This window comes from Aulonocara stuartgranti, assembly GCF_965226115.1.
Source record: "Aulonocara stuartgranti genome assembly, chromosome: 14".
In the NCBI taxonomy this organism is placed as follows: Eukaryota; Metazoa; Chordata; class Actinopteri; order Cichliformes; family Cichlidae; genus Aulonocara; species Aulonocara stuartgranti.
In genome coordinates, this window is record NC_138950.1 from 27,792,937 (window position 1) to 27,819,268 (window position 26,332).

At 41.8% G+C, this 26,332-nt stretch overlaps 1 protein-coding gene across 1 annotated transcript in view; it reads right to left on the reverse strand.

The window, feature by feature from the left end:
* The window catches only part of dner (delta/notch-like EGF repeat containing), a 77,930-nt gene that overhangs the window by 33,229 nt on the left and 18,369 nt on the right, over positions 1 to 26,332 (reverse strand). Inside the window, exons 3-4 of the mRNA XM_082504212.1 lie at positions 1,859 to 2,203; positions 1,675 to 1,772 (exon numbers count right to left, since the gene is read on the reverse strand). Coding sequence (XP_082360338.1) covers positions 1,675 to 1,772; positions 1,859 to 2,203 — 443 coding nt within the window. The remainder of the gene's footprint in view (positions 1 to 1,674; positions 1,773 to 1,858; positions 2,204 to 26,332) is intronic.

Genomic DNA, 26,332 nt, shown 5'->3' on the forward strand with positions numbered 1-26,332 from the left:
AATGTATCTTGATGATAATTATGCGCCCGATATACCGGACAGCGTGCTTTGTTGTTCCTCTTGCTGATTAGGAGCCAAAGAGCTGAGCTAATTTTGCTGAGATGGTTTTTTAAGCTCGATTCTGGTGTTTGTGTGCTCACATAACACAGAGGTGAAAAGCTATCGCTGGCCACTTGTAGGTGAAAGTTTTCCCCACAACACTCTCTCCTGAGGGCATTTCCACATCACTGAGCTAATGCCACAAGTTCATGTCATGTTGTTCACGCGGTAATTACAAAAAGCTGAGATGGGAAATTTTCCTGGTTGTAAATGAAAGAGTTGTAAGTATCAGAAAAAACATAAAAAATTACTGCTGCTACAACTAGACTGCTAAGCACTCTGAATTATGAGGGCAGAAAAATAGCTGATTTAGGATACATACAGCTCAAACCCCTTTATCGGGAGTTTTTTTCCCATTATAGCACCACTACAAAATACTTTGACCACCTGTCTACACGGCCTGTGATAGCTGGGATATGCTGAAGCCCTCCCCCACGATGGATCGAAGAAGACTAATCATTCCAAAGCACTGCACACAAACAGGTGTTTCCATCAGAGCATGCCTGAGACATTTGTCAATATTATTGGCTGACAGTGGCCTATCACAGATAGAGCACTGATATGAAACAGACTTTTTCACAGCATAAAAAGCAAAAGACTATCCTTAGGGAACTCTGAAATTATGTCATCACATGGTTTGTTGAGCAGAGCATCTCCAGCTCCAGTGTTCGCAACACTCTCGTACTCTCATGTGTGTATTACATGCAGTGTAGTGCATGCCACAGCTGAGCAGACAGAAGCAGTGTCTTCACGATTAGTTGAAAACTAGTTTATTTAAAATCAGCGCTATTTCGTCTGTGTAGGTTCTCAGTTGTCCACGTTATGGGAGTCTAAGGAGCTTGGAAAGAAAGCACTGGACTTCTTTAAGTTTCAGGAAGATGTTTCTCATCTTAAGTTTCGTCACCTCTAAAACTGAAAGATGGAGAGTCCCAGGTCTTTAAACCATAGTGGTAATCCCTTAACAGGGTTTTGACCCACTTATACCCACTCATCACATGAACCAAGGTATGAAAAAAAGGCAGAAGGTTCAATAAACACTCCATTTTCAAAAAAATCTGAATTTTCTGGCCATTATTTTACAGCTCAGACTTTAAAGGGCTAACCTCCAAGCCCTTTAAAGTCTGGTTTACCGAAAGAAAGAAAGAAATCGTAGTCCCTGTGTTAATATTAGTCTGGAGTAATTTAGCAGCAACAACACATGATTAAAACACAATACTGGTGTCAAACTGTCTTTTTGCTATCGATGTTATTTCAGTTGGATGAATGTGTGCGTTTATTGAATTTACAGAAGCTCTCATGTACACAAACATGTTCCGGGTTCGTATTCCCAAGCAAGTTTATTTGGTCTCTGAATCTCTATTGGGAAAATTTAATTAAGCTGTCATTCTGTCTGCTGAGCAAAAGGCATCTCTCGAGTAGTTAAAAGAAACCAGACAGATACAGCGGAAACAGAGCGAGATGAATAAACAAGGCCCCACAGGTAGAGCTCGCCCTGCGGGCTGTGGTTCTGGTTGATCAGAGCTTGCTCTAAGGGGACAGCAATGAGTTATAAAAGGTACTTGATGGTACTCTTACTTTACAGCCGTCTCTTCAGGCACCTCCAGAGACAGAGTCAGAGTTCCTGATGTCAGCTCACAAAGCTCAGGACTCACACAGTGCAGACCCTCGGTCACCTGAAACACACACGCATCGCCACACAGCATGAAATCTTTGTACTTTTTTTAAATTTAAGCTCTACAGCAGCTTAAATTTATCTCACCCTGTCTGCCTCCCACGGCACTACCAGCAACCTCTGCCCAGGTTTGGGTTGCCATGGCTGCAGGGTGGGAGGAGGCGGCGTTGTGGTGGTGGGGACGGTGGTCGGTTGCGGCGGCTGAGTGGCGGCTGTGGTCGTGGAGGCGACTGGGGTGGCCAGCTCAGGAGCGGAGGGGGTGGCGGGGTCCCAGTCTGCGGCCGGCAGGTCCAGCAGGACCTGATCGCACCTCTCCCCCTCGTAGCCTTCGGCGCACTCGCAGGTGTAGGCCTGCTCCCCCTCCTCGCTGCCGTTGCGCTGGCTGCAGTTTCCATGGAGACAGGGGCTGCTGGCACAGGGGTCTGTGAAAAACTGAGATAATGGAGAAAATAAATAACCGGCAAAACATCAAGAGGAAGCAACAGAACGAAAAACACTCAGATGCTTCTCACTGCTGTCCTCACTGCCCGAGCACCTTTCGTTTTTTTCTTTCTTTGCCTCCACATCATTTTTTACATCCAAATCACAAAATGTCAACAGAGTAGTCAGCTTCTGTTTTAATGGGCTCTCGGAGCGGGCCCTTGAACGATGTGGAGGACATTTTATAAGTAGTCCAAGCTCGCACTCATCATTTCCTTTTCCCTCGGTGCTCAGCGTCTTCTTTTATTGCTCTCTGACTCAGCTTCCCTGTTTATATCCTCATCTCTGCTTTTACCTTTTATTAAATTTTGGACTCTTTGTTTCCAGTAAATTGTCGAGGGACGGCTTTTCTTCCATCCCTTCTTATGCATATATAATTTTATTCTTCCACTCTCACAGCATGGACCCACTTACACTTTGTCCCAAAATACGGTTTCCCCCTCATCGTGCAGCAAAGAGAAAAATGCACCCTGACAGCCTCCTTCATGCTGGTTTCCCCCATCAATAATTGATCATATTTGGAGAAAACACTGAGGCGTGGATGTTGAAGGTGAAAAGGGACAAAGCCGCGTTTATGAAGCTCGCTGTCTCACACTGTGTTTGGCTTTCAGAGCCTTCTCTAATCCCGCTGCCTCTTTTTCTTTTTTAAAGCAATTTCCCTGCAACATCCTCAGGTATCTGTGACTCCAGCTGTCTAATATGAATGAATGTAGATGCAGTTTTATTAAAGGCAGCTGAAAACAGAAAATCAGGGTGAACAGAGGCAGGGGAATGATGCTCACACCAAGAAAAAACCCCAAAAACCCTCAGTGCATAAAGATGTGAGCATTAAGTATGTGCGAGAAGCAGCAGAACAACAAGGCATCATTAACAGTCCACTCTCTCCACAAGCAAGTCACAGCTCATTAGTGCTAATCTCTCTCAGGTTTTTACAAGCAATGCTTCTATCAAACTTTCCCTGCTCCGAAGCTCAGAGAGTCCCAGCAGTCCCAGCGAGCTGCTCAGCAGTGGTTGCACAGTCTGCTGCTCTTATCTGCACTCAGACGGCACCGGGGATTGAGTTTATCAACCTTTAGAGAACAGCAATGCTGCCTTATTGCAGGAAGCATTAGAGTCCGGCTCATGACCTTTTTCGTGTGTCACTCCTGATTTTTTCCCCCCCTCCATCCCAAATGTCTCCATCCAGGCTGCACGAAATGTGCTCAAGCACAGCACAACAGGACCAGACCCAATGAGGTAAAACCTGCATGACAAAAAAAATCCCTGTCGCTTATTGTGAAGACTTTCCAAGGCTGAAAGTAGAGGTAATACAATCCTGCGCTGCCTCGTCTTCTAGTATTCTAGTAGCATGAAGCACCTCAAGCTAAAGCCTCAGTATAGAGATAGTTATAGCAATGCTTCTCTGACAGGGTTGATCAAAGTGAACATTATTATCTTTATAAAGTTAAGTTCGTGTTTGAGCTTTCTTTAAAAAACTGTCAGGTTTAGATGTTTGCTACATTTGTACGACTGCGTTAGCGCCAACAGAATTTATTCAATGTTTTTTTGGTTGATAATAATCTACAGAAATATTGCAGTGAATGCCTCCAGCTCCTCAGCTGTGGAGATTTGGTCATTTTTGTCTGAAAATTTCTGATGCTGAGTAGATCATCTGGAAAACAAAAGTTCCAAATCTGTTCATTCACTTACAAAAAGACAATATACTTGATTGGATGTTCTTAGTTTTTCAAAGAAGAGAAACTAAACACACCTTGGATTCAGTACCTCGTAGTATCAATAACTTGCAGTTATCATTTCCTCTATTACTGTATCCGTCTGTCACACCATTGTGCAGGAATTTTGGCCCATTTTTCTTTACAACATTGCTTCAGTTCATTAAGTTTTTCCACAGCACTTCGATTGAGGTCTGGACTTTGGACCATTACAACACCTTGATTCTTTTGCTATTCTGCCATTTTGTTGTAGATTTGCTGCAGTGCTTGGGATCATTGTCCTATTGCATGACCCAATTTAAGCCAAGCAGACGGATGGCCTTGCATTTGACTCTAGAATATTTTGGTATACAGCAGAGTTCATAGTAGTCTCAATTGCTGCAAGGATCTCAAAACAAGACCAAATCACCATGCCTCCACCGCCGTGCTGAAAGTTGGTATGATGGTCTTTCGACTTCACCAGATGTGTCCCTGTGCATTATAACCAGACATCTCCAGTTTTATGTCATCCGTCCAAAGGATAGTCTTCCAGAAGTCTTGTGGTTCTTCAAATCCAATTTTGAAAATCTAAGTCTAAACCTTTCCAAATAAGTTATACTGATTAAGTATTTTTATAATTGTACTGTCAGAACAATTGTGGCCTGTAGAGTCTGACATGTAGCTCTTGGTTTTTTGCTGTCTCTGAGCATTTCACAGTCTGTTGTTAGGGTGAATTTACCCAGATGTCCACTCCTGGGACATCTATGGCTTCCACATTGACAAATGATGTTTCTCATGGTAGAATGATGGACTTATAACCCTTCCCAGACTGTTAAAGGGAGGTAATAGTTTGAGCATGTTGCTGATGCTTTTCCTTCTTAGCATTGTGTTTACACACACCTGAACGCTCCAGACCTGCACACCGCCAGAACATCTGCTTTCATGGAGGTGCTCACACTTGCTGCTCATCATTTACTCAAGTGCATTTGATCAGCAGCACCTGGCTGCTGCTTACACTCTTAATTCCAATGGAAGCTGTACAGGTGTAGAGCTGCAGTTGATTAATTCAATAAAAATGTCCTTAGTCTGTTTTTGTAACGTGTAAGTTAGCCTTGGAATAGATTCACAAGCATTTAAAACAGACCACCTATCTGCCTGATCAGATCTTTTACCAGGACAGGGGAGGTGTGTGCAGTAACTCTTATCACTTCAGTACGTAGATGCTGGTGACCCTGTGGGCACAGTTCTGCCCAGTATCACTCTTATCAGCTGCATATACTGAAAACAGGTTTGCAGAGTTATATCAGATTGATCATGATGTCCTGACATGCTTGGTGTTAGCTATTCGTGTTTTACGTGTCTTCCTGCATCATTTTTCTGATTGTTCTGCTCCACCAGACCGCTCATATGCCTGGGGTCTGGCTAACCATGTGAATCAATTTCTTCTAAGCAGCTGATAATAACCCACATTAGCTCCTTTATCTATATCCCCACATGCTCCAACACACAGTACAAAGAGATCCTCCGAGGCCAAATTAATTGCTTCTCAAGGTGCTGTGATCTATTTGCTAATTTGAGATAGCCGCCCTGAGGAGAAAAGATCAATACAGCTGGATGGAGGGAAACAACCACAATACTTAAGCACTGACAGCCACAATTTAACCTGGTGGAGGTGCTGGATGAGTCTGTTTTTAAAGACATGCCACACACACACATGAAGACACACTACATTGCCAACATGTTTTACTCAGTCATCCAAATCACTGAGTTCACGTGTTTCAATCACGTTGATGGCCACAGGAGTATAAAATCAGATGTCAGATGCGGTGGTATAAAGCACACCACCAGTGGACTCTAGAGCTGTGATGAATCACGCCTCTCCGTCTGGCAGTCTGACGGACGAGCCTGGGTATGGTGGTTGCCAGGAGAACAGTACTTGCCTGACTGCACTGTGCCAACTATAAGGTTTGATGAAGGGGGGATTATGGTGAGGGGTTGTTTTTCTGGAGTTTGGCTCGGCCTCTTAGGTCCAGTAGAAGGAACTCTTAATGTTTTAGCATAACAAGACATTTTGGACGATTTCAGCTCCCGATTTTGTGGGAACAGTTTGGGGATGGTCCCTTCCTGTTCCAACGTGACTGCACACCAGTGCACAAAGCAAAGTACATAAAAACATGGATGAGGGAGTTTGGTGTGGAAGAACTTGACTGGCCTGCACAGAGTCCTGACCTCAACCTGAACACCTTTGGGATGAATTAGAGTGGAGACTATGAGCCAGGCCTTCTGATCCAACATTAGTGTCTGACCTCATACAGTGGGGCAAAAAAGTATTTAGTCAGCCACCGATTGTGCAAGTTCCCCCACCTAAAATGATGACAGAGGTCAGTAATTTGCACCAGAGGTACACTTCAACTGTGAGAGACAGAATGTGAAAAAAAAATCCATGAATCCACATGGTAGGATTTGTAAGGAATTTATTCGTAAATTAGGGTGGAAAATAAGTATTTGGTCACCTCAAACAAGGAAAATCTCTGGCTCTCACAGACCTGTAACGTCTTCTGTAAGAAGCTTTTCTGTCCCCCACTCGTTACCTGTATGAATGGCACCTGTTTGAACTCATCATCTGTATAAAAGACACCTGTCCACAGCCTCAAACAGTCAGACTCCAAACTCCGCCATGGCCAAGACCAAAGAGCTTTCGAAGGACACCAGGAAAAGTATTGTAGACCTGCACCAGACTGGGAAGAGTGAATCTACAATAGGCAAGCAGCTTGGTGTGAAAAAATCAACTGTGGGAGCAATCATCAGAAAATGGAAGACATACAAGACCACTGATAATCTCCCTCGATCTGGGGCTCCACGCAAGATCTCATCCCGTGGGGTCAAAATGATCATGAGAACGGTGAGCAAAGATCCCAGAACCACACGGGGGGACCTGGTGAATGACCTGCAGAGAGCTGGGACCAAAGTAACAAAGGTCACCATCAGTAACACACTACAACGGCAGGGAATCAAATCCCGCAGTGCCAGACGTGTTCCGCTGCTGAAGCCAGTGCATGTCCAGGCCCGTCTGAAGTTTGCCAGAGAGCACATGGATGATACAGCAGAGGATTGGGAGGATGTCATGTGGTCAGATGAAACCAAAGTAGAACTTTTTGGTATAAACTCAACTCGTCGTGTTTGGAGGAAGAAGAATACTGAGTTGCATCCCAAGAACACCATACCTACTGTGAAGCATGGGGGTGGAAACATCATGCTATGGGGCTGTTTTTCTGCCAAGGGGACAGGACGACTGATCCGTGTTAAGGACAGAATGAATGGGGCCATGTATCGTGAGATTTTGAGCCAAAACCTCCTTCCATCAGTGAGAACTTTGAAGATGAAACGAGGCTGGGTCTTCCAACATGACAATGATCCAAAACACACCGCCCGGGCAACAAAGTAGTGGCTCCGTAAGAAGCATTTGAAAGTCCTGGAGTGGCCTAGCCAGTCTCCAGACCTCAACCCCATAGAAAATCTGTGGCGGGAGTTGAAAGTCCGTGTTGCTCGGCGACAGCCCCAAAACATCACTGCTCTCGAGAAGATCTGCATGGAGGAATGGGCCAAAATACCAGCTACTGTGTGTGCAAACCTGGTAAAGACCTATAGTAAACGTTTGACCTCTGTTATTGCCAACAAAGGTTATGTTACAAAGTATTGAGTTGTATTTTTCTTATTGACCAAATACTTATTTTCCACCCTGATTTACAAATAAATTCTTTACAAATCCTACCATGTGGATTCATGGATTTTTTTTTCACATTCTGTCTCTCACAGTTGAAGTGTACCTCTGGTGCAAATTACTGACCTCTGTCATCATTTTAGGTGGGGGAACTTGCACAATCGGTGGCTGACTAAATACTTTTTTGCCCCACTGTAAATGTGCTTCTGGAAGAATGGTCAAAAATTCCCATAAACACACCGAACCTCGTGGAAAGCCTTCCAAGAAGAGTTGAAGCTGTTATATCTGTATTGAGAATGGGCTGTCACTCAAGTTCATATGCATGTGAACGCAGACGAGTGAATACTTTTGGAATGTAATGCATGTTGTTCCAACCGTGGTGGGGGGACACATTTACATGTACATACATACATTATATATTTCTGAACATTATTGTTTAATTGGAGATTCAAAGAGGTGAAAGAAAGTAAAAGCATGAGGAAAGTGAGCAAAAGTTTTACTTAAAAGTAAGCATGTCACTGCTGTGATGCATCAGTATTTGCAGAAGCTGACGCAAGTAGTTAACTAAACCTGGGAAGTATGCACGGTCTGTCTTCATGCTTTACAGTGGCAGTTTATCTGTGTATCGCCACAACTTAACATGATAATTAACAGAGGTGTGACGAGGGAGTGTTACATCGCTAACGGCTTCTTCTGACACCGTGACAAGGAAGCAAACGTTGATGCTGCGATGACTTGACGAGCTGTGTCAGTGAGCTGTAGCAGTTAGGAAGACATGAAACTGCATGTTTGTTAAAGCCGATGTCTATATTCATTGTGCTCTTTATTGGCTTTGTGTGGGCTGTGAAACATCCTCAGGAAGTAACATTTGGTAACTCTCAGTGTAAAGAATGTAGAAGTCAGCGTAGTGTATATTGAAAATATTGATACTACTTGCCATGAAAAATTAACTGTGAAGGTTGTGGAATGGGTTCTCGAACATTTCGAGTCTTTTAAGAAGCTCAGAGTGAACGGCAGAAGTGCACTTGAGCAAGAAGTTGCACAATATGAAGCTACTGTACCTTTTGACCTCAGAGAGTATGAAAAGACTCAACACAGATTAATAAATGTTCCAAAGCTTTTGTTATTTCACTCTAACCAGGGGGCCGAGCTGAGTCGCTAAGTTGTTTTGCAGCTTGCTGTGTTTGAGGGCAACGGGTGTTATTTGAAAAGGTGATGCAATAAGGAAGAATCAAGCATAATAACTCAACAGCTACTCTATTACAAGTGATGCTGCAAAGTGGTTTTGGACAAAAAGTGCAAAGCTTTCAGGATTTCAACAAATTATTTTGTGCAATAACCGAGTAGTACGTAATCCTTCAAGTCAGTGTAGCAACATAGAGGCTGAACTGAGAATTGTGTTACAAACTGGCTTCTTGAACGTGACCGTGACTGCAGTGTACTCAAATGACCTCCACGGTCACCATCTTTAGGATGTGGTGGAAGGTGAAGCAGGTGTGATGTTATCATATCAGCATTGACCAAAATCTCAAACAAAAGGCGGATCCAACCTGGTACTAGCAAGGTGTACCTAATAAAGTGTCTGGCGAGTTTATAATGTGAAGTAGAAAATTAGTAGACTATTAATCGCATTCAGGTTTGAGGGGAATATTTGTGCTTCCTTGTGGTTTTAATGACTCTTTTCAAGGGTTTAAGTTCAAAAATGTAATTTAACTAAACAGAGTTCAACAAGTTAATGTGAGCCTCCAATCGTAATGCCAACAACTGACTGAGTGCGCCATTTCACCATTATTATCGGCCACTTGTTGTTTAAGTGCGACTCATTCGAGTGGCTGGTGATGACAATACTGCAGGGGTTCACTTTGATGGTTCACTTTGTTTCGCGAATTACACCGAAAAAGACGACGGAAACACGTACGTGAAGAATATTATCAACGGAGCAAGTGAACCACTTATCACAAAAAGGTAAAAATAAGTTTCATTTATGTAGACTTCTCTGTACTTTATTTGTAATGTAAGATAGTAACACAGAAGCGCCTCAGTGCTGCGCCAGATAGATAGATACGGTAGATGGATGGATGGATGGATGGATGGATGGATGGATAGATGGATAGATAGATAGATAGATAGATTTTTGTGTGTTTGTTTTTTGGCAGTACTGTAAGTGTGCTTCATCGGTTCTTTTGCCCAGAGTGTCCCATCATGCTGCAGAGAGATGATCTAGGGCTGCTCGATTATGGCAAAAATGATAATCACGATTATTTTCACTGAAATTGAGATCACGATTATTTGACGATATTTATTTAACCCTTTAAGACCTACTATAGAACCAAGTCCACCAGAGCTTTTTTTTTTTTTTTTTTTTTCATGCTGTAGTGCCATTTGTGGGAGCATTTCAAGTTGCTATACATCAATACAACTGTTATAGCCCATATTTTAATAATATGTATGCATTAAGTCCATAGTAATTACATAAATTGCAAAAAAAGTGCAATAAACTACAAAAAAAATTGAAAATCGCTTTTGTTTTGTTTACATATATTTCTACTTGGAGAAATTTAAGAGGTTTATCCCTCAAAACTTTAAATACAATAAAGTTGCAAAAAATAGTTTCCCACCACAGGAAATTTATTTTGAGTGTCTTCATAGTTTTATTTTGGAGATACAGCAATTTTTATATACTGCAGGAAAAACAAAAAACAATCCTATGCTGCAAATTTGCAAAGAAAACAGCAGGTGCATCATTTCACTGTGGGAAGTGTTAAGAACAGCTGATAGGAACAGCGTGTTTCTGGAATATTATGTTTTTGTTCCTGCAAGCGCTTTTTATGCAATTTTTGCAAAGCTATATGTGGAACGAAACCGTGACCGAGGACAAGCTGATGGCATCAGATGTAAGTACAACTCCTCCGGTTTCATATGCAAAACAAATTATTGCGCTAGCTTACACGGTTCAGGTTCTACAGGGATTTAAAAATAGTTACGCAAAACGTAGCATGCTGCTCTGACCGGATTTAAAGGGTTAACAATGACTTTAAAAAAATAATATAAAATGGTGTGCAACACCACTGATGTTTTTTTTTTAACCTCTCTTTTCAACCAACAGCAGTCACTCTCCTCTCCAAATAACTTCTGCTTAGCTTTCCGAGCTTCCCTCGGGTCCTCTTAATCAGCGGTCTCCAACCTTTTTTGCGCCACGGGCCGGTTTATGCCCGACAATATTTTCACGGACCGGCCTTTAAGGTGTCGCGGATAAATGAGGGAGGGGCTAATAATCGGCTCAGTCATTTTTAATGATCGTTGAAAGCCCAGATCGTAATCGTGATTAAAATTCGATTAATTGAGCAGCCCTAAGATGATCCATCTTATAATCCACTTAGTTCCTCACCTGGACTGTTTATCACCATTTTACAACCCTCAGTCAGGGTGTCAGCAGCCTCCCGTGGCCTCCATAGAGGGAGAATGGATCCAGTTTCTCTTCAGCTCTCTCTCTCATGAAAACATTTGTTTACAAATAGCAGAATCAGGATCTCGTTGGATACATTTGTTCTCGCTGCAATCTGATCTGAAGGAATATCAGCAGAGATTACGGCATGATGTGTCTGCACGATTCTTCTCATTTAATGTTTTACTAATGAGTGATAAAGTTAAAAATTGATGCACCTGAACTAGATCCATCTTCTTTCTTCTTTGTTTTTTGTCGAGCATTTGCTGTTAGCTGAATTTAAGGCTACAGAGAGAAAACTAGAGTGTCTTTGGCTCTTGCTTGCTCTCTCTGCATTGTGTAATCTCAGAGGATCAGTACAAATATCAGGGAATATGAGGCTGAGGAGAAAATACAACCCTGCAACATTCAGGCCGTGTACTTAGCACTGCAAACGCAAACAGAGCTTTTACGGCACTATACGCTGCAGACGGACAGCTGTGAAACACACGACATCACCGCAGTTTGGGGAATTAAAACCAGAGCTTTGTGACTGCAACAGCCAACAAACAGTCTGTAATTATATAATCAATCACACAGCAATTAGCTGGATGAACCAAATTAAACTTTCATGTAGCCAGCAGTCATTTTTATATGAAATGTGCGGTGCATAATGAGCACCCGCAAGTCAGCTAAAACAAAATATTTAATTCATGATAGTGACAAAATAATACTTGGAAATCATCCCTCAATGGACCCATTTCTCCCTGCGGTACTTTCTGAAGTCTTCTCTTCTGAGGTTTGGGCCCAAAGTGATTTTCAATGTACGCAGTACACACGGCACAAAAAAGGCCGAAATCCATGAAGCCGATACACGCTGAATCGGCCTAATCAAGTGAAAAATTCACTTCACACGACTCTTCTGGTTTGGATCCTTTGGATCCGCTGTCCAGACAGAAAGCCTCGAAATGTCTTCTTCGGTGAACTCCTGCTTTATGAGCCAAGTGACTGAGGGAATACAGCTGAGAAGCAAAAACAGACCAAATGAGGCATAAAATAAAATAAGCAAACCGAGAAACGAGGAAGCAGGAAAGCAGTTCAGACAAATATGTTATGAAGACATAGGACTTCTTGAGCCCATACTGAATACCTCTCAGGATAATGGCTTGGACACAAGAAGGAGCTTTGTTTTTGTCTTCTAATAAAAGATGGACAAGAAAGAACGAACCTCCTAATCGGAATATAGGAAAAGGAAGCATGTGGGGTCTTGCAGACAATTCAAATGTTTAAGCTCGGTTTGAGTCTTTTTAGGTATTTCTCTCGTGACGCAAAACTGCGTTAAATTCTCCTGTCCTTGGCAGAAAAGTGGTGATTTTTATTTTAACAGGCCACGTTAGCAAGAGGATCAACATCTCTGGAAGAGAGTCTAATCACTCACCCATTTTGTAACACAATAAACTGATGGAAATGCTGCCGAGAAACTGTCAAAAAAGTGAAAGACTCGATGAGTCACACTGTATATTTTGGGATCTGGGCCTTTAGCTGGTGTTAATTTCTAATCCTGTGAATAACATGTTTGCCTTGTTTTTAAGTCTATATTTGGTAAAAACTTGAAAAGAAATATAAAAATGGTGCCGTGATATTTGCTAAATAAACTCTGCTGGTGATATGAAGGCAATGTGAGGCTAGATATCCATGAAAAAAGCACACTGTGGTAAAATGCTAATATGACTAAGCACAGTAAATCCTCTGCTTTACTTTAAAAGCTAAAGAGGAAGATAAAATGTTCTAATTGTATAAAAATCTAGTCTCACTGTGTGAAAACACAAAGCAAAATCTCTCTGATAAAGAGACAGAATGATGAAGATGAAAAGGCATGTGTTTTGTAGAGTTGTAAAGACAGAATCCAGCTTAAGTTTAAGATTAAGAGTTTGACTCAGGTGCCTGTAATTGTAATTCCTGCTGAATTTTAACAATGCGAACTGATGCCTCAGTCACGTATGCCTAGAAACTGGTTGCTAAGGACTTGACAACATCTTGCAGCTAAGAAAAATTTGTATTCCCTGACTGGTTGGCTGGTGATTGTTGGACATAACTGCATGAAATCAACTGCAAACAACCGGGTGCTGCACCAAAACCCCCACTGTGATTGCTTTGGTTACTAGTGCATTGCCAGAGCTGGCTGTAGTTTGCATGGCAGACACAGACTTGTTTCTCAAGTACTTGTCAGCGAATTTCCCAACACTCATGAAACTTGAAAAGATTTAATAACGTTTGCTATCAAAGTAAAGGTTTTGCCTTACCAACATGTTTCAGAAGTGCAACTTTAACTTTGAAGGTAAACGTTCTCTGTTTCCTGTTTGCATCACACTTTTCAGTTTCACTACCACCTGGGGAGCAGTTGTATGCAGACAAGTTGGGGTCCTCCATGCAAACTATGGGAAACCGTGAAAACCTGTTAGCAACCAAAGCAATCTGGTTGTTAAGTGATGACGTATGAACTTTGCTTCTGGATCCAAACTACTCTGCGTTTATTAAGGCTGTTGTGTTTTTAACATGTTTTAATGCTTTGTATCTTGTTCTATTTAATCTGAACAAGCCCCTAAAAAAGTCTGTGTCGCTGTCGGCCTCTCTGGCTTTTATTACCACTATTCGGCAGCACGTTTTAAAGCTCAGTTTTCTAAAACCTTACAATGTAACCACAGCCCAGCCCATGCAGCAGTATATTAATGACTAACCTTGTATTGTGGATGGATTATCTCAGTTGTTCTCCTGACTTAAGTTTGGTCCGTTTACAGCATCCTGCCATGCGATTACATTTGTCCCTAACCATTGGGATACCTCACTTTAACTTTTATCGAGTGGAAAAAGATTAGCGTTCATCCTCCAGCCTCACTTTGCTAATGTGTTTATATTATGCTAACCATAGCTGTGTAGCTAGCCACCACGAAACGCTATGATACACCAGCTAGCCCAACTTCAGTAACCCTACAAATCTTACTACTGTTTAGTTTTCTGTCTTCATTTATGTCTGCTATTATAACTGATAGCAAAGCTGTACGTTTTGAATTTTCAGAAATCCCTCAGTCAGAACATGCTATATCATCTTTAGATGGAAACTACTGAGCAAACTCCCTGCTAACTTTTAACTCCGTTAAACTTCACAAATTATGTTTTCATGGATTCCTGAATGTTAAACTTAATTGTTACACCTGGTAGAGCAGCCACACTGATCATTTTATTAAAGATGAAAGAACTTAGTTTGTAACTCGCAGTGATGCTGCAGTGTTTGTTTGAGTTTGGGAACTGAAGCAGAGTTTGGACCCATAAACGGCTAATGGCATCAGACTTGGAGTCCGGATTGTAAGGAGATTTTCAGTGCAGTACCTTACACCTCTGCACGACCAGGTTCACTTATCAACACCAAGCAACCTCCAGCAACCCCTCACCCTCAAAGAGAGTGTGCTTTTTTCCCTACCAACCTAAGGCTACGTCCACACGTTTTCACGCATTGTTTTCTCTCCGTTTTGGCCTTTTGTCCACACTGAGACAGCGTTTTCACTCATGGAAAACGCAGCGTTTTGAAAACGCTCTCGAAAACGCATACATTTGAAAACGGTGCTATTGCGTCGCAGTGTGGACAGCGAAAACGGAGACTTTCTAAAAGTTTGTCATGTTAGTCATGTGATGCAATCATGTGACCAATTAAACTAAGATAGCGGAGGGCATTATACAGCAGTTGTTTTGTTTGCTCTCAATTTTGACAGCCCTATTAAAGATTAATATCAGCATGTACATGCTCCAGATAGCTTTTTTCAAATTCTTTAACACTCACTCGCTTTTGCAACTTTGTTCTTTTGTGTTACTCACAGCAACAACTCCACCTCATTGTTAGTCCATTTAAAAAACTCAGAGCTGTAACTTTCCATTCTGACTTTATTCATCTCCAAACTACATCTGGACACACTGCGCCAAAAACCAGCAGAACCCCTCCTCCCGACCTGGGTGTGAGTGGAGCCCTCTGGTGGGCCACCACATTACCACATTTTGGCGACCATCTTTCAGCATGAGTTAAAACAGTGCTATTATTAAAAAAAGATAAAAAGATCAGAAGCATCTACCATGGCAGAAGAGATTTGCACATTACATACTTCGTGTTAAATGATGTAATGTGTCAGTTTTCTCCGAGGATTCAGTTCTTCAGTTTTACACTGTCACAAATTCAAATATGAGAGTAAATCATTTCCTTTAAGACTACCTCACTGCTTAACATAACAATGTTCACCTCACATCATGCCATGCTGGCATGCCAAACACATTGGATTCTTCCCGCAGTTCATAAACTGATCAGGTCAGGTGAAACCCCAGCTATCTCCTCTTCAGTGTCAGTGTTAGTCTTTAACCCTTTACAGCCGATCGGAGCGGGCACGCTCTGTTTTGCGTAACTATTTTTAAATCCCGGTAGCTCTGCAACCAAGTAAGCTAGCGCAATAATTTTTTTTGCATATGAAACTGGAGGAGTTGTACTTACATCTTATGCCATCAGCTTGTCCTAGGTCACAGTTTCCTTCCACATATAGCTTTGCAAAAACTGCATAAAAATCACTTGCAGCAACAAAAACATGATATTCCAGAAACAGCTTCGCCGATCCATCAGCTGTTTGTAACACTTCCTACGTCCATCAGCACGAACTATCACATGACCGCATGACCTGCCCGAAACCGGAAGTGACGTCATTTTGCGGAAATGTAGTTTTTTACGATCGGGGCCTTATGAGCTTGTGTTTTACTTGTTATGTGTTTTAAAAAGTTATGTTTGACTTTATGACTTTCTGTGTAGTTTCTGGGATGCTTAAGACTCATATTGCACTGCTGGAAATAGTTTATTTTGATGCATATGCTGTTATTTTGCAAATTTGCACTATAATATTTATTTTCGTTTTTCCTGCAGTATATAAAAATTGGTGTATTTCAAAAATAAAACTATGAAGACACTCAAAATAAATTTCCTGTGGTGGGAAACTAGTTTGTGTAACTTTTTTGTATTTACAGTTTTGAGGGATAAGCCTCTTAAATTTCTCTAACTAGAAATATATGTTAAAAAAACAAAAACGATTTTCAATTTTTTTGTAGTTTATTGCACTTTTTTGCAATTTATGTAATTACTATGCACCTAATGCAGACATATTATTAAAGTTTGGGCTATAATGGTTGTATTGATGTATAGCAACTTGAAATGCTCCCAAAAATGGCTCCACAGCATGTAAAAATATAATATAAGCTCTGGCGAACTTGGTTCTATGGTAGGTCTTAAAGGGTTAATAAGTGTGTCTTTGTATATAAGTCATGTTATGCACTGACAAGCTGTCAAGTGTCCGACGCTGCCCTGTCTGACTAGAGTAAGAGGATACCGAAAAGTTGACGAGTGAGATTATTTTTCGGAAGAAATGACAAATTTATTCGCCACTTCTCCAAATGAAAAAGTAATCACTCCGCCACCCTTGTCCCGCCCTGTCAACAATATCAACTTAACAATATTCAAAGACGCTGTAATGCGCTGTTTTGAGCTTCTGCCTTAGGAGTTCAGCGATTTCCTGTCAGTATTCCAGGCAGACTTTATTGCTGTTATGATTTATTACACCCATCAGTCAGAAAACCACCCAGCATGAAACCCCCTCATGATCCAGCCTCATCACTTCTGCTGTCAGCACAGACACTTTTCAGATTCACACCTGGAGACTTTTTCCCCTTCCTGCGACAGTCTTGAACAGAGGAGGGGGCGGGGGAGGGGGGGGGGGGGTGACTGGTCGGATGTTTTCATACATCAATACCCATATGTGCTTCTTGCAGTCCGTGTGAGCTTCAGAGCTCCAGCCGTAAAAACCTTCAGCTCCAGCACCTTCCTCTCTTTGGTCAGAAAGAGTATTCATCTTCATTTGCATGCACTTCCAAGAGGGTGCTGTGTTTGCCTTGTTCCGACAAGCTTTTATCTCATGAGCCATTTTAGCTATGAAGTTAAACTGAAATTAAAAATGTCAGCTGTCAGCTCTGCTATCTGTGGGATGATTGAAGAGCCTCAGACAGAGCTAAAGCAGGAACAGGTGGTGATCTCACTCACACCATGGGCAGCTTCAGCTTTTACTGTATGAGAGAAGCTAAAGGTACAGTAATATATGAGATACACATATGTCAGAGGTATGTTATCTATTTTTTCCACAATTCAGCACACCTGGTAGTTACTAATGTTGCAGATTACGTACAGTCCTGTGAAAAACAGGATTCGTTAGCTTGTGGAACCACTTTTAGCAGCAAAAACTTGAAATGATTGTTTTCTATGTCACTCTAATGTCAATGTGTCTGTCTGTCCTATGCAACATTGCTTCAGTGCATTGAGGTTTGCAGGTATTTGTTTATGCGGAGCTCTCTCAGGGTCCTGCCAAAGCACTTTAGTTGAGTTGAGGTCTAAACATTGACCGGGCCATAGCAGCACCTTGATTCTTGTTGCTGTGCTTGGGATCATTGTCCTGTTGCATGACTGAGTTTGGACCAAGCTTTAGCTGCCAGACAGATGGCCTGAGATTTGACTCCAGAATACTTCAGTACACCACCATGCATGACAGCTGGTATGTTCTCCAAATGTAGTGGTGTGCGTTAAGCCCAAACATCTCCACTTTAGTATCATCCGTCTAAAGGTTAGTGATCCAGAAGTCTTTCCGTGCTTTGTTCAGGTAAAACTTTGTGAACTTAAGCTGTGCAATCAAGTGTCCCAATTTCTGATGTCTTTCTTCTTGTGTGTTAACACTCATCTGAATTCTCAGAACCTCAAACTACCAAAACCTCTGTTTTTACAGAGGTGCACACAATTATTGATGATCAGGTGCTTAGCATCACCTGGCTGCTACTTGCTCTCTTAATTACTATGAAAGCAGTAAGGGTGTAGTTCGTTTTTAGGGAAAGCGGTTCTTAGAATTGCTGTCATAACAATTCAATAAGATGATGATATGTCAGAGTTGTTTACAGCTTGTGTCACTGTCCTCGGGTGTTTCAAAACCATTATTTTATGGTTCATTTTGAGTTGGATAACTGTACAACACAAAACTCTACAAAATTCATTCTCTGTAGCTCTGCTTTTATCTCCACCTGTTGCTTCTGTTTCCACTGTGCCTGACAAAGGAGATGAATGTGTATGAATTGTAAAGCTCCGCCCACATATGAGGTGATCCTCCCTTCATCTATCGCAGTTAGATGCAGTCAGACCCTGTAATCCTGAAACATTCACTCCCACTGTTAATGTCTTCACCCCTGACCTCAAAGTCAGAGGTGCATCCAGAGGGAGGGCACTGGGTGGCAAAAGCCCTTCCCAAAATGTGATTTCCCTATCACATATGTTGCTAACCCTTAAGTAAAGATTCCTCAAGTAAATCATTTCAGTCATACAATGCAAAACAATTTTTTGATTTTAACTTTGTTATATTTATTTATGTGTTTGTTTGTTTATTTATTTGTTTACCAGTAGCTTCCTTACTGGTATTTAGGACTGGACTCTCACTTTGCAGCGGAAACAGCACCTGTCTCCATATATTTCCCTCAAGGACCAATGAAATTTGAACTCATCGATAAAGAGAAAGATTTTGACATGTGAAATAAACTGTTTCTGTCCAGCAGAGACGGCCTTAGTGGTTTCAGTATTCAGTTTAAAGTTGTAGATTTTATAATCATATGAGGCACTGTTCATATGAGAATATTGATTACAGGCAGGAGATAAAGTGGGATTTGGCAGGTGGGAGGACAATAAGATCAGGTGTAATGCTGCAGTGTGAGGAAAAGAGCTATTTAACACCATATTTCACACAAATATAATCCAGTGACCAGTTAAATATGGATGCAATACCTAGATACCGCAGCCACAGCTGTATCGATATCACTCCGCGAACGCATCAAAGGGATGAGAAGGAAAAAAGGAAAGAAAGGAAGAAAAAGGGGAGGTAAACTGGATGTTACCGGACTGCGAGATGGCATTATTTTCCTATTAGGTATGAATCAAAAACCTAATACGGCGTCACTGGAAGCAACGCCAGGATCAACAGTAATATATCAGATTTAACTGCTGATTAATCGAAGGGCAGGAACGTCTTTCCGGCCCACATTAACCCCTGATCATAGCTGCTGTACACTTAGGTCATCGGCCCCGTGTGATGACCAGATCAAAATCCATTAGGGGACACAACCATGTTACAAACAAACATCCTGTACAGCCTCCGACAAATAAACAATATTACTATTCACAGTAAAGCCTGGGGGAGTGTAGCACAAGAAAGATAAATTACACTCATTCACTCACTCTTAACAGCTGTTTGTTGATACCACTAAAGCCCTTCAGTGCTCAAAATAGACATTACTCCATCTATGGGAGGCATTCAAGGGCCTGAAACTGATTTTTTTTTCTTGTTTTATATTCTAGCTATATCTGTGTATATCAGGCTGAGCCATGTGATGCATCTTAATTAGCACGCTTATTGATGAAGTGCCATCTCTAACAGGAGGAGAGAAACATGCATGGACGCAATGGATGTTCACTGAGTAAAAAAAAAGAAAAAAAATGGCACCCTGGATTGTGCAGTCCTCGCACAATAGGCTCACAGTTTCTAAAATCATATCTGCCATAAAAACCACGTGCAACTATCTGCACTTTATACTTACCTAAGCTGATGTCCGGAGACGCAGGACACTGCCCACGTTGTGTTTTAGTGAGGGGGCTTTTTAATGTTGTCTATTTTTGCACATCAAAGCGCCTTCCATCCATCCCTCCCCTCTCCGTCAAACTTCCCCCATCACTTCCTGGCCGCCGTGGCTTCAAAGAGCAATCCTTCTTTTAAAATCTGAATCTATGAGGCCTACACAAACATGGCCGAGCACCTTGATAAATTTCAATCTCGCCTTGATGCATAACTAGATGTAAATGCAGAGGAAAGATGAGAAGGAGGAAATGCTAATGAGGTGAAACTGCCATCAACGCCCATAAATTTCCATTTCCATCACATTTTGTCTCTCTTCTATCTCTACATATCTTTGCTTGTCATACTTTTCTGGAGTTTTTTTTCCCCCTCTCTGAAATGTGTCACTCAAAAAGCAGCCCACAGCAGGACGACGCTTACTGTACTCCACCAGGCTCCCTATGCAAATGACATTAAATAACCTGCCATGATTGCCCGACATCATCCCTCAAAAAACAATTACCACTCAACTTTCCCAAAAGCCAAAACAGACAGAGTGATAGAGAGGGATTGATGCAAGAAAATGAGACCGAGAAGAGGAGGAGGAGAGGAGTAAGGAGAATATTAAGTGGAAAGAGAATGATTTAAGAGAGGAGGTGCTGCATGGCTCTATTTATACCTATCCAAGTAGAGCCGGGGCTGCAGGGGATTCAGACGTTTCTCCTTGAGGACACAGTTGTCTGTCTTCTTATGCTACCAGACAGGAACTAAAATGGATCAGGAGCTCTCGGGCTCATTGTGAAATGATCCGAAACATCTCTTGCTGCAGATGCACTGACGGCGTTTCGTTGTTTGGTGTTACGTCTCCCATATGCAGCTTTTTCACATTACAGCGACAATCTGTCTGCTTGATAGATAAGTTCTCCGGTGAGGACACTTCGCAACGCGACAGTTGTAGTGGATGAGCTGAGACTTTAATATGAGCCCCGTGTCAGTGTTGAGACGGCACTGTTTTAAGCCACAACCAGAGCAGACGGTCTAGAAAGAGTTCCTCTGTGAAAGACAGAATAAAAATGTTTTCATTTGGAGATTTCGTCTGAAAGCGAAAGCTAAATCAGTCTTGCACTGATTTTTATTTTAGGCATCTGGAAGCACATGCAGCTGTGTGTTCATGTAAACCTAGCAGCGACTGAGGATCGAGGACACGGGGTTGGGTCATGCTCAAACAGAACTAAATCGAGCGCAGGGGGAGGATGTCGGCAGAGAGAGAAAAGCCGAACATCGCTGAGAGTGAGAGAGAGCTGAGATGTGATAATCATTTAATCTGACACTGTCTCCGAGAAAGCGTTCGCAGTTTTTGTTCAAATAAGAAAGAAGAGTGAGAAAGGAGGCAGAAGTCTGAGCCTCGGCCTGAACGTTGGGTTATCTTTTTCAGAAAGGTTAAAGAATAGGCGGTTGTGACGCTCCTCCCGATGTCTGATACGACGCCGGCCCTTTTACCACATCCGCCTTTTCCAAACTTATTATGCACTCCACCTGATGTTACCATGCAGTCCTTGCATTAACACTGCTTAGTTTTGATCAGTCTTGGTGGTCTCCGCCAAAGACGTTATGTATTCGGCGGTGTTTGAATGCATGTGTGTCATTCTGTCTGTAAACATGATGGCTCAGATCATTTTGAAGGAATTCTGATAGAACCTTGTAGGGATCAATTTACCTATTTAGTGGTCAGAAATGGACAAAAACCTTATAACTTAGGAACTATATGTGCTGTGTATTGTCAAAATATACCTACTGTGCAATGTTCCCTCTAATTTTTCATGTGTCTGAGCGAACACACAAACTCCCTGAGTGATCCCTTGGACCACTGTGAGCAACAGCAGACGTGTGCACTGTGGTCACGCCAGCATAGAATCCATCCAAGTTACATGGTTAATTAAAATAATCAAATTACAGCATTTACATTTATCTTAGACTACTTTTAATTAACTGCTTTAGCCCACTTACAATGAAAATTTAAAAAAAAAAAAAATCTTGTTCATGGCACTATTGGAAGTAAAAATAACTTGAACTCCAATTTTGAAAACAAAACTTTTTTTTTTTTTTTAAATAAAGCTCTGACTTGTATTATGAGTCTGTGGTCTGGGAGACAGTCCTGTAACTCTGTCTGCAAAATACAGTATATAATGACCAATGTTGGGCAATTAATTATATAGTTACTTCTTCAAAAAAAGTAACTGAGTTATGCAAACAACAAAGTTTTTTGCAGCTGTTTGCCTAAAAATGCAGCCAAGGCGGGGTTTTTTTTTTTTTAAATAAACATTTCAAACTATTTACAGAACAATCAGCTGTTCTGCATCAAATTTGATGCCACACAAATTATTTGTGCCACTCCAAAAAATAATTTCTGTCCAGGAGAACAACAGCCTGATACCTGCAGGCCTGACAGCAGGAGATGTATCACTCCTGTAACACCTGTAACATTCAGCAGTCGCCTCATTGTTCGGACGCACAACAAAACTATTGACTACACTACACACTAACTACACAAGATTTGCGTTAAACGTCACAAATCTCTCACATCTCAAAACACCGTCACTCCTAAAACTTCCCCCCTTTCCTAAACAACTAAATGCCATGTTGCCATATCATTTTTTGATTGGTCAACATGGTACATTTTTCGACCAATAGGAAAGGGTGGGGGTTTTTTGTTTTTGTTTTTGCTCACAGGCGGACAGTGCTTTCGAGCGTTTTCCTTATAAAACGCCGTTTTTACCATTTCTCCCTGCAGGAAATATAAACAATGATAGTATTCAGGAAGGAAACCAAACATTGCAGATATTTTTATCACAACTCTGGTTTTACGTGACCTATCAACACAATTTAAAAACTGGTATAAAGTCCACACTGTTTCCGTCAATTGTTCCGTCTGTCCTGCTCACATCTCCAATGGTTGTACACGTTGTCATTAACGTGGCTTCACTCCACATCAGCCACGCCGCTTTCCTAGCTAAAACACCGGTGTGGCACATAAGGACGCTGTCATAGCCTGTCAATGACGTTGATTAGCTGCGTATATACAAATGTGAATCGCATTATTGGCTGGACTATGGGATAAGGTGGCATCGTTGTAATCCCATACGGGAGCAGCCAGTCACTCACTGACTAACACTGCAAAACAGAATTGTTAAAGTTTTAATTTTAATTTCTATTGAGGTTAGATTTTTTTTTGTGCGCAACGCAGATTTTCTGTGTGCAGAGACCGTGCCAGCAGTGCACGATTGCGCATGCGCGCAGCTTAGAGGGAACATTGTTACTGTGTAAAGATTAAAAATGTCAGGTTGCATGTGACCTTTGACCCCTCCTTTATAACAATACATAAAGCCTGAATAAATGCAAAATCTTCACCTTTGATCAAAAAATTCAGTCCCTTGATATTTATCAGTAAACATTTAAATGAATTTACTAAACATTACAATGAATGTGTTAATATGTCAAGTATATTCAAATGCACTTGTTTTTACTGCACTGCAAACTTCTTAAAATACAAAATACAATACGATTGCCTTAAAGTGAATAGCACCCACGCAGAGAGATGATGAATGGATGGATGAAGATTCATCCATTTGAACAGGGTTTCTGGACCTCATTTTACAGAGTTCCGTTTTTTTGACTCTGGGAAAATATCTCAGGCGGACCTCTTGCTTGTCGCATGCTTGGCGTCAGAGGCAGCTTAATCCAGTGTCAGGATGTCAGAAGATGCAGGGTTTTTGAAGCTGTGCAGTCATCCATAAAGTAGTTCCTATGAAGCCTACTGTGACATTAAGATTTATAGTAGACTAAGCAAAATAAAAGCACACATCTAATGAAGAATAAAAAAGTAATAGTTCAATTTCCATATCTACTAATTAAAAACAGATTTTTAGTACGTTGTGTGATCATGCTGAAAAAGCAGTTACTCTGTTACTCTATAACAGAATGAAACAAGTGTGCATATTTATGTGATATCCTGACTTTTACTCTGTAATATGCATCACATGGCTTATAAAAGGACTGCATTTATATAGTACTTTTTTAGCAATACTTTACACCCACGTTAACTCATTTATGTCCACAGTCATGAAGTCCTTTTTATAGTAAACACAAGCACTTTTCTGCACACACGTAGCAGCAGACAGCCCATTCTACCTCCTGAGCCACAGCGTCTATCATTAGACCGATTGGACTGACAGAACCTCGCGTCTTTTCACGTCTTTCACTGAGTTAACTGAGGTGAATCAAGTTTCATTTGTAAAAATCTGTCAAATAATCGCATCGGCTCAGAGCGTAGCTCACACTGTGGTGCGACGGAAGAAAGATGGCAGTTTGCAAAGTACATTATCTATGTTCAGTGTGACTGATCGCAGTGATTGCACGTGTTGCGTCATTTCTTGTTAATTTTTCAAGCTTAGCTCTTTGATTGAACACACTGATAGACGCGGCAGAGCGGCTACCCGTCACCCGGTTCATTACACTTTAAGACATTATGCATAATGTTTGCTTTATGGCACTGGGCCCATCATTTTCCTTCCTTCCAACGTTCATCAAAAACAACAACAGACACACTTGCAGTTACATTTAGTATTCTGGCACTTGTTTACACTTCTGTATCTGACAGCAGCACCGCAGCTCAGACATCAAAGCCGGTTGTGCTGCCCCTCCAGCCCTCACAAAGATCTTGCACAATCATGTCCTGTAATTTGCGGCCCTTGTGAATCATGCGGGCTTTTGATCGACATGCTACATTATCTGATGGAGGAAGACAAAACTTGTAACGTCAGCTGACATAAATGTCTTGTTCTCCAAGTAAGAATGGCATAAAGGCAAATCTATGCATACTGTTGGCAAGTTTTATTATGAGACAAAACTGCATTTAGGCTGATGGTTCACCCACCGACATGTTTGCTCAGTATGAAAAACGACAAGCTGTCAAAGCTGCGGGCAGCTGTGGTCTGACAGCAGATGGACATGTGTGTACATCACCAGTGTTTTACCAATAACAGCGCTGGATTAGAAGCTGATACTCCCTGTTTTCTATCTCTGCAAGTTTCACCAAATCAGATACAGACTCTGCTGCACAACATTGAAAACTGTTGGATTTGAACAGAAGCCCACCTTCTGGCTTTTTAAGCTGCATATCTGTGTGACACGCTGTTTCATCACTACCGTCTGCGTAAAAAGAAAAAAAAAATTACCACCCGCTGTGACGCTCCCACTGAGTGGGAACGTTACTTATAACACTTTACAGCAAATTAGCCTAAACTGGTTTGGATGCAGTAGATTGCACCTGGAGTGAAAATGGTGAGCGATTATCAAGCTATCGACGTAAAACTCTTTGTGTCTGTCTTTTTTCAGGCCGCAGCTGTTTGAGATGGATGCCGTTCTGCGTGGTGATCTACGAGCTCGCTGTTCACTGTGACCTACATACACAGAGGGCTCCTTGCAGAACAAGATACCCACTCTGTGAAAAAAAAAGAGAAGAAAAAGAAAGGTGACGTCTACCGCTGACATGATTAAGCGGGCGGTGGCATGAAAGCAAAGCAGATTCTGGAGCTAAATCAAAAGGCACAAGATGTCTTGCAAGCTTTTGAAAGCTGGGCAAATGATTTTTCAGGTCACATCTTATTGTTTTTAAATAGGTATGTAGCAGATGTTAAAATAGCCCAAATCCCTTGTGGTTTCGCGTGAAGCTAAAAATGGGTCTGGAGCTGGTCTTGCTGCCACTGGGAATTAGCCCCTGAAACACTGGAAGTGGAACATCCTGCTCTCATTGTCATGAAAATATGAGACCGTGAATGATCAGCGTTCCTTTCACCTGCCTCTCAGGAAGTCGGTGTAACCGCGGGGAAGCTGTTGCGCGCAGGAAATACTTCTGTAGGAAATTGGATGTTATAGAAGAGCACAAGAGGACGCATCCGTGCCTTGTGCAGATTGCTCTGTGCTCTCTTAGTGTGGCACAAATCATTTTACGTTGATGAATAACAGAGACCGAGCGCCAGCTCTGACATTTTCTGCACGATGTTACGTCCTCTCCACCTGTTGATCTTTTTGGCTCCCCCTCGTTGCTCTGTTGCCATAGAAACCCTCGGAGAGGAATGAGGGCACCGAAAATGAAACTGGGCCTCGTAGTAGGAGGCAACACCGGACATGTATCAGCGCTCTCCTCCCACTGGCTTTGTCAAACGCTTTTAGAAGCCACGATAATGAGATTCTGTTGGAGCAGCTCCGGACCATCTGAACACACACCTACAAAGCACGCTTGAATCATGACAGGGGGAGAGAGCAGGATGACAGGGAGGATGATCTGAAGTGACAGTACCAAATATGATTCAGGGGAGTCTGGTCTTCAGCCGGCTTTGGCTGACGTTACAAAGGAAGTGAGGAAGCCCGACTGTTCAGTTTCTACAAATAAGAACAGAGTTAAATATTTAAAAAACATAGGAAGAGAGTGGCATTGTTCCTCAAAGAAAAAATCTACTGTTTCATATCGTG